Source organism: Myxine glutinosa, chromosome 1 (genome assembly GCF_964187855.1).
Source record: "Myxine glutinosa chromosome 1, kmMyxGlut1.1, whole genome shotgun sequence".
Taxonomy (NCBI): domain Eukaryota; kingdom Metazoa; phylum Chordata; class Myxini; order Myxiniformes; family Myxinidae; genus Myxine; species Myxine glutinosa.
Window position 1 is genome coordinate 412,914,407 of NC_136261.1, and position 9,599 is coordinate 412,924,005.

General features: G+C 40.5%; 1 protein-coding gene across 1 annotated transcript in view; it reads left to right on the top strand.

Moving 5' to 3' along the window:
• Positions 1 to 5,359, top strand: part of LOC144889607 (uncharacterized) — a 9,231-nt gene extending 3,872 nt beyond the window's left edge. Inside the window, exons 3-5 of the mRNA XM_078770511.1 lie at positions 4,617 to 4,686; positions 4,811 to 4,978; positions 5,148 to 5,359. Of these exons, the coding sequence (XP_078626637.1) occupies positions 4,617 to 4,686; positions 4,811 to 4,978; positions 5,148 to 5,183 (274 nt within the window). The 3' untranslated portion in view covers positions 5,184 to 5,359. The remainder of the gene's footprint in view (positions 1 to 4,616; positions 4,687 to 4,810; positions 4,979 to 5,147) is intronic.
• Positions 5,360 to 9,599: the final 4,240 nt, after the last annotated feature.

Genomic DNA, 9,599 nt, shown 5'->3' on the forward strand with positions numbered 1-9,599 from the left:
TCCCTCCTCCGGTATGATAGACCTGAGCCTCGTCCTGGAGGTGGGGTTGCTATCTTTATAAAAAACTCTCTTCCTCACTCGCCCTCCACTGCCCTCTCTCCACCTCACCCCCAGGAATACCTTTGGCTACGGCTTACCCTTCGCTCCCACCTTTTGTTCATATGTTTGTTGTACCGTCCACCAATCAGCGATGACTCCATCTACATCTCACTGTCTGATAATATGGACCAACTTCTATCTACCCATCCCAACTCTCTCTTCCTCATATGTGGTGATTTCAATTGTCACCATGCCAGTTGGCTGGGTGTGGGTACCTCTCTCACCAGCCATGGCTCTTCAGCAAAGGACTTCTGCGACTCACTGGGACTGACACAATCTGTCAATTTCCCGACCCGGATCTCAGTCAACGGAGCATCTTCTCTTCTGGATTTGGTTATGACAAACTTCCCTGAAAATGTCTGCTGCTCTTCTTCTGCTCCAATCGGCTCATCTGATCATGTGCTTGTCAAAGTGGACATCTCTCTGACCATTCTCAGAGAGCCTCCTCAGCGTCGACGAGTCTGGCATTTCACTCAGGCCAACTGGCACGGTCTTCAAGCAGCCATCAATCATCTGGACTGGTCTCCCATCTCTACCGCCTCTGACATCAACTCATCCTGGGAATTCTTTCAAAGTAAATTGCTCTCTCTCATGCACAGATTTATACCATCTCGTCTTCAGTTGTCATACCCTTCCTCCCGTCCATGGTACACGGAATCTTGTGGTGAGGCTATTGCCCTGAAACAACTTGCTTTCGTCTCCTGGAAAGCAAATCCAACGGAAGGAAATCTCATTTCCTTTCACAAAGCCCGAAACAAGTGTGTGTCCACCCTCAGGAGAGCCAGGAAACAATATCTCACCATTCTCAAGACCGAACTCTCTTATCTGTCTCCCTCTTCCAAATCCTGGTGGCGTCTGGTCAAATCTGTTTCTGGTGTTTGTTCCCCCTCCATCCCCTCCCTCACCTCAAACGGCTTAACGGCTGACTCCGCACGTGAAAAAGCTGAATGCCTCAACTCTGTGTTTGCCTCTAAATCTTGTGTCCCAAACCCATCCCTCTCTGTACCCACCGTACCCAGTCGTACCCAGCTGCTCCTGGACTCTGTGTCCTTTCCTCCTGACAAGGTGGAAAAGTTTCTGTCAACCCTCGACTCTGATTCTGCAACTGGTCCTGACGGCATCAGCCCACGGGTCCTAAAATCATGTTCTTCTGCACTTTCACTCCCTCTTTCTGTTCTCTTCACCCTCTCTTTTGCTCAAGGTCATCTGCCATCTGCTTGGAAATCAGCCAACATCACCGCTTTGCACAAAAAAGGTGCAAAAACAGATCCCAGCAACTACAGACCAATCAGCCTTCTCCCAATTATCAGCAAAGTCATGGAATCCATCATTGCTTCAGATATTAAATCTTTCCTCTTCTCCAATGGCTTGATCTCTGATCATCAATTTGGTTTCAGACCTGGTCACTCTACTCTGGACATGCTGCTTCTGCTTTCTCAACAATGGATGGAGGTCCTCAACGCCAAACAGGAAATTAGAGCTGTCTCCCTAGACATTTCACGTGCCTTCGATACGGTCTGGCACCCTGCTCTGCTCTCCAAACTCTCCTAATTTGTTATCCATGGAAATCTCCACGCATGGCTGGCGGACTTCCTCTCTGGTCGTAGTCAACGTGTGGCCCTGAATGGGTTTCTCTCATCTCCTCTTCCTGTTCAGGCTGGAGTTCCCCAAGGTAGTGTTCTGGGCCCTGTGCTTTTTCTGGTCTTCATCAATGATCTCTCTGACTCTCTTGAAAATCCTCTCTATCTCTTTGCTGACGACTCTACTCTCTGTCGCTCCATTCCTCATCCCTCAGATCGGCAGTCTGCAGCCTCCTCACTCTCTGCAGACCTGGACAAAATCACAGACTGGTCAAACAAGTGGAACATGTCTTTCAATCCTGACAAATCTCACACTCTTACAATGTCTCTCCGAAAGGACCGACTGGACAACCCTCCCATCTACTTTCTCAACAATCCTCTCCAAGAAGTTCTGTCGCTCAAGCTTTTGGGTCTCACTATCTGCCATGATCTTTCTTGGGAAAACCACATTTCCAAGCTGGCCTCCAAAGCCAGTCGCCGACTGGGCATCCTCCATCGTGCGAAGTCCTTCCTTGGCACACCTGAGCTCCTCACCACATACAAGGCTTTCATCCGCAGCTCAATGGAATACTGTTCCCCCCCCTGGGCTGGTGCTCCTGCCTCACACCTTGCTCGGCTTCACGCTGTTGAGGCCAAAGCTTTCAGAATCATTGGAATCTCCTGCGATGTAGTCAATGCCGAGGGCCTTTCACTCACTCACCGCAGGCAGGTTGGTGGTCTTTCTGTCTTCTACCGACTCCTCTCCGGCCTTGCTCCCCCAGCTCTCTCTGTGCTCTGTCCCCCCAATATTCCTTCAGGTCGCACAAGATCTGCCTGCAACCCTCTTCTGGTTAAACTGCCAAAGTCTAGGCTCTCTGCTCACCTTCACTCTTTCATTCCCCTTTTCTCCCGCCTCTGGAACAAACTCCCCCACTCCCTTCAATCCCACTCCTCCCTCCAGGTCTTTAAAACAGCTGTTCACCACCATCTCTTATCTTCCCCCATCGAAAACCTTGATCTTTTCTACCCCCGGTAATTCACCCCAGAGTCCTTGCAGTGTTCATATGTTTTAATCCTCTCCCACCTCCCCCCAAGTCCTCCCGATGTCCCTGCTCTCAAATGTTGTGTTTGTGTCCTTCCCCCTCTCTTTTGTGTCCTTCCCCCTCTCTCCCCATCTTGTCTACCGCTCCCCTTGTTTTTTGTGTTTTGTGTGTCGGTTTGTCTTTTTGTGTGATTAATGTTAGCTCTTTCACGAGCCTCGATCTTGTATACAAAAAAAAAAAAAAAAAAAAAAGGTGCATTTGATGATTGGCTTCACAGTCGGGTATACAAGGGTTGTTGCGTTCTGTATTAGTGGAAAACAACTGCTGCACGTCTCCAAAAGTTATTGCCGCTACCACTGGAGATGGTCTGTCAACTCGACAATGCTGTTTGTCATGGAGTGGTGGCTTTACGAAATTACGGCATGAAACAGCGTGCTATTGCTCGGCAGTATGGCATCACTCAAGGTCAGGTGTCAAAGATCCTGAAACGAAATGCTCAGAGGGGTGTCCCTACTCCAATACCGAGGCCAGGACATCCCCGCAGAACCACAAGGAGGGATGATCGCCAGCTGCACCGTTTAGTCCGCAATGGCCGTACCAAGTCAGCTAATCGGCTTAGGCCTGAGTGGCAGCAACTGACAAATGTGCCTGAATCCAGAAGGCTAGTCAACCAATGACTGGTTCAAGCAGGCTATCGTGCCAGGCATCCCCTGAGAAAGCCATGCCTGACCAGACAACACCGCCAGCGCCGATTGCAGTGGGCCTGAGAGCACCGTCAATGGCAGCCAGGACACTGGAATCACGTGATCTTCAGTGACGAGTCTAGATTTCTGGTGTATCGTCAAGATGGCCACGTCCGAGTGCGCAGACAAGTGCATGAAGCCTACAACAAAGATTGTATAGTGCCAAGAGTCCAAGCTGGAGGTGGTGGGGTGACCGTTTGGGCTGCTTTTCATGCAGGGGGCAAAACTGACTTGGTTGTTCTGAATGGAAACCTGAACCAGTTCAAGTACAGGGCCATTCTGAAAGAAACATTGCTTCCATTTGCTCGTGCAGCCTTTCGAGGAAACTTTGTCCTCCAAGATGACAATGCACGGCCTCATCGTGCTCGCATGATCCAACACTTTCTTGCTGACCATGGTGTAGAGTATATGGAGTGGCCTGCCACGTCCCCTGATATGAATCTGATAGAGAACTTGTGGGCAGAATTAACGCGTCAAATCGACCACTTGAACCAGCAGCCGACCTCTGTGCGTGAATTGCAGCAGACTATTGTCACTGCATGGCAAGCGATTCCTGTCCAAACCTTGGCAAATCTCGTGAACAGCATGCCTCAACGTGTACATGCTCTCCTGAATGCTCGTGGGGGTTACACGAAGTACTGAACTGTAATTTTACTGTCCGTAATCCCAGTCGTAATTTAACTTTTGTTTTTGTTAAAAAAAAATTTGGCTAATGTGCAAAATAAAGAGATACTTCTGGAAAACGTACAGAGGTTTAACACAGTACTGTCCATGAATTGAGTTCGATATCAGTTTACATCACTTTCAAGGATCAATTTATTTGTTTCGAAATGTCAAATGTGGTTTTTGTTTCTTTTAAAGGTCAAATTAACACAATCTAGAATAATTTCAACATAATTCCAATGAACTTTTGGTTCTAAGACATCTTGAAAAGTAAGTTCACACCCACAAAAAAATATTCCATATTAAATGCCAAGTCTGTGTGTGAGAGAGAGATAGATAGATAGATAGATATATATATATATATATATATATATATATATATATATATCTATATATATATATATATATATATATATATATATATATATATATATATATATATATATATATATATATGTTTTGTGTGGCTTTCTTCAACGAAGTAATTTCTCTTTTTTTTTGGTCTGTAGTATTAACCTCGAAGAAGACACAAACGAGATTTTGTCTCTTGTCCAAAACGACCATCAGAGTCTGACCCTGGTAATTCATTATTCATCTCTCTGACTGGCACCAATAAACGGGAGCTGACATTTATTTATTCATTATCAATACGATGTATCTTTTAATCATTTCTCCTCATGTTTTTCTTTCTTTTTTCAAACAGAATACAACACCTGTTGAGAACGATGACCACAACCACGATCACGACCTCGATGACCACAACTATGAGTGGGCTGCCCATGATTTACCAAAGAGTGGTTATTTCCTGCCAACCTGTGATACCCTAAATTTTCAACTCAATGATCTTGACAAAAAGCTTGATCTTTTAGAGGTATGTGTGTGTGTGCGATTGATAATGCTCATTATTTAAAATCGTTGTTGTAATCGCAATGCTCATATCTCAATTCACAATGCTCATATCAATTCATAATCACAATGCTCATATCCTCTCCTTGCTTCACCCTATATTAATATTTTCTCTCCCCTCTTGTCTTTAACAGAAAGATTCAAAACCTGGAGACATCTGTTGCCTTTGAATTCTGCTGGGGAGAAATTGATGGCTTGTGCTGGGGGGAATTGGAATATATACCTCAAGAAAAATGTTTTATTAATATAAGGATTTTTAGGTTTTCACTATTTATATATGGTTATATTTGTTTTGACTACAATTATTTCATTCTTAATTACAAAAAGAGAATAAAGGAAAAAAAGAAAGGGAAGTGCACCCCTGCCAAAGACCCTTCACCCCCCTCATCCCACCTCTCCCCTCCCCTTGTGTGTGTGGGGAAGGTGGGGGTGGGATGAGGAGGGTGAAGGGTCAAGGGTGGGGGCACACAGAGGGGTGGGGGATGATGGGTGTGGTCTGTGTGGCCGTGGTCTGTGTGGGCGGGGTCTGTGTGGGCGGGGTCTGTGTGGGCGGGGTCTGTGTGGGCGGGGTCTGTGTGGGCGGGATCTGTGTGGGCGGGGTCTGTGTGGGCGGGGTCTGTGTGGGCGGGGTCTGTGTGGGCGGGGTCTTTGTGGGCGTGGCTTATGATTTTTATTTTTTATTTTTTTTATTACTACTAATTAAATTAACTCATCTGGGTGGGGTGGATAAAAGTATGAATGGTTGTTGTTTAATGGCTTATCAGTTTTGATTTTTGTAATTCTTGTGAGTAAAATGAACCCAAGATTTCTTCCCCATTCATATCATATAATTTGTAGGTCCAAGGGACTGTATCCATTACATCAATGATTTAAAATAATTCATTAGTCCATTTTTTTGTATAACCTTTCTCAAAATGACTTTTCCATCTGTATATTCTTACAATATCACCAACTTTGAACTTCGATTTTCTCAAATTAATCTCCTTTTCATATTCTAATTTTGTAAATGATTCTGACGGTTTTGATTTTGTTGATGAATGAACTGTAACATTGTCATTATCTACAATATCCTGAATTAAATATACCCATTGTTGAGAACCGAGTTGTGTGAATTTTTTATATAATTTCTCTTTCAAAGTGCGATTAAAACGCTCAATAACAACTGCCTTTCCTTCATTAAAGGTGCTGTATAATTTAATACCCTCCCCCTTAAGAAATTTCATAAATATTTTATTATAGAACTCTGTTCCCTCATCAGTCCATAACTTCTTTGGTTTCCTTTTATCCCGATCAAATATTAGCTTAAAGGCTAACATTAAAGTACCACCCTTTTTATTTTTTAAAGGAACAACCCAGGTAAATCTACTCCTAAAATCAATAAAGGTTAAAGCATACCTGTCATTATTCAATTCAATTAAATCAGCGGACCATATGTGGTCAGTGTCTGGAATAAACCTTCCTTCTTTTAAACTTGGTGATTATAGGTTTGTGTAATTCTTCAGCCAAAAGCTCCTCAGTTTTGATGACATCATTAGAGCCTAATAGTTTTTTGAGGGTGAATAACCAAGACTAAATTTCAATTTGGCACTTATCATTTTTTTCACAATAAACCTATCATCTTTCTCTCTCAATGTAGGATTTCCTATCAAAGACAAATTATACAACATTTCTTTATCTGCTTCATGTTTTTCATCCAATGTAGTGGAATTCCCATAAGCAATATTATGCTTCATACACACTTCATCAACCCTATTTATAGGTTTAGACCAAGGTTTAGGATTGTCAGCCTCATCTAATCTTTTGTCCAAGTTTGTTCCTGGACCACAGAAAGAATATCCAGGTAGATGTAGTTCCCCAGGAATTCCAGTTGTTGTAAATTTACTTCCTGACAGAAACTTTTGTGTGTCTCCTCCACTTTTAGGAGAGATGAATTGGCACTTTTTAGAGCCCACACACTTGACATATTCCTTTTTGATAAACTCTATTATTTTTAGCTTTAACATACGATATATTTTTCGTATTAATTTTCTTTTTACACTTAACACAATAACTCATTTATTTATTAGAAAAAGTCCTACATAGTGCCAAAGCCTTTTGGGTTTTCAAGATATACATTTCGATCTTTATTTTTAAAACATAAAGAATCCTCAGAAATGTCTTCACTCTCTCCTCCATTTATTTACAAATAAAACTAACTAAAATCAATAACACCAACATCATCAACTCTATGACCTTTCTCTTCTTCATCATGTATATCTTCTCCCTGAACTCACATCAGCAAATTTTAAAATCAATATCTTCGTAAGAGTCATCATTTCTTTATTTTCCTCTTCGGTGCATTGAGATTGATTTATTTGCCATAATACATCCAATCTTTTATGAATCTCAGGAATGGTCATATTTTTATATTTTTCCTCCCTCTCTCTTTCCTCCCTTTCCTCCTTCTCCTTTTTCTCTCTTTCCTCCCTCTCCTCCTTCTCCTTTTTCTCCCTTTCCTCCTTCTCCCTTTCCTCCCTCTCCTCCTTCTCCTTTTGCTCCTTTTTCTCCCTCGCCTCCTTCTCCTTTTTCTCCCTTTCCTCCTTTTCCTTTTTCTCCCTTTCCTCCTTCTCCTTTTTCTCACTCTCTTCCTTCTCTCTTTTCTCTCTTTCCTCCTCTTCAACTCCTTCCCTTGCTACCCTTGACTTTGGGCCCCAAAGAATATTATACATATATTCATCTGGATATTGAGATATTCTTGTATCTATAATTATTTTTCTCATAATAGGATACCAATAAGATTTGTTGATGATTTCTAAAAGAGTTTTATATTTCATAACTTTGAGAGGTTCATTTTTATTTAATATTTTAATCAAGTCTCTATTTGTGGGTTTAGCAATATCAGTATGTGAGTTTAGCAAAGGCCAGTTTTTAATGACAAAATTTCCATGTATATGTTCCAATTCATACGGTATGTAAAATTGAGCACCCTTTTCTTGTAGGTATCCTTGAATACAAAAATTATAATTCTCTTGTAGTCTTCTTCCTGCCATTTATGTATCAGAAATATATGTGAGATTAATATTATGACAGGTAATACCACTCCACCTTCCCACTACCAAATCGGTTTGTATTCCTCGACTTTCTATCCTTATCTCATTACCTTCCTTCTTTGTCATATAAACTATTGTTTTGCTGTCATATGATTTTCTATTCTTAAAATAATGTATTTGTTGTTTGCTAATTGTACTTCCACATAACTCCTTATCCTCACCAAGTGGATAATATTCTTCTTTACGAGACTGATTTAAATCATGTAGGTCTTCTAAGTTTATTGAAAAAGACCAATTATACCCTAAATCAGGCATATCATACCCCCATTTATTAATTCGCATATTAACTATATGTCCTTCTTTATAAAATTCAATTGTAAGCAGATAGTTAAATTGAATGAGGAAAGGTGTACGGCGGTATAACCAGGTGTTGTGGTTGTAAATTTTACTTGTTTAACAAAACGTGCTGTTTTATTTAAAGATATATATTGTGATAAATCACTGAATCTAATGAAGTCATTCGCATCTGTAGGGTTTGGGTAATTGATTAATTTATAAGTATTTTTCATATTAATATTTTTACTTATACTATATTTTTGTCCTTCAGCCTGTGCCTTTGTATAATAATTTGATAAATCAATATCCTGAGGGGATTCTCCAAAGATAGAACCATCTTTTCCAACATAAGTCATTTATATTAGATTAAAAATGACATCATAAATTTTTTTTTATTGTTGAGTTGAAATAATACATATAAACATAATTGGCCACAACATTTAGAATTAACTTCGTGAACTTGAAATGTTTGATAAACACCATTCTGTAAGAATTGTATTACTTCAACAGGTGGTGGCATACCATAACTATCAAAATAATATTTATCCTGACTATTATGAATACAAACCCAATGAGAACCATTCTGTGTGTCTAAATTCATAATAATATTCTTTGTATTCTTGGGCAACTTTGTTAATTCATCTCTCATACAAATAACCACATTATCAATTTTTTGTTTTTTTACAATACTTAGCAAGTTCAATATTTGACGTTGTATTCTTTCCAAATTGTTTAAACCATTCATCCATTTATTTATGAGAACGATATAACCAATTACCCCTTTTATTTAGTTTAACACCCGCTTGAGTGATAGAGGAAAGCATATCTCCAACCAACAATCTGGCTTTATCAGGTAGGCTTTCAAGTTTTTGAACAAAATCTACAATTAGACCACTTCCACTAATTTGTTTCTCCAACTCCTTGTTATGTCTTTCCAATTCTATTTGTGCTTTTAGTTGTGCCTTCCTTTCGTTTGCAGTTTTTACCGCTGCTGAAATACCACCAGTCAATGCTCCCGCCGCACTTAAACCAGCAAATAAAGGAATTAGAAATGGGAGAAATCCTCCACTCGTTTCCCTTGTTGAATATTTCTTTAACATAGGTTTTGACATTTTAATTTTAAGTGATCCAGCATCATTTAGTGTTTTTACCTGCTCTATTGTGAGTAAAACATCAATTCTTACTGCTCCTTTTCTTTGAATTGTATGAACATTAATAATA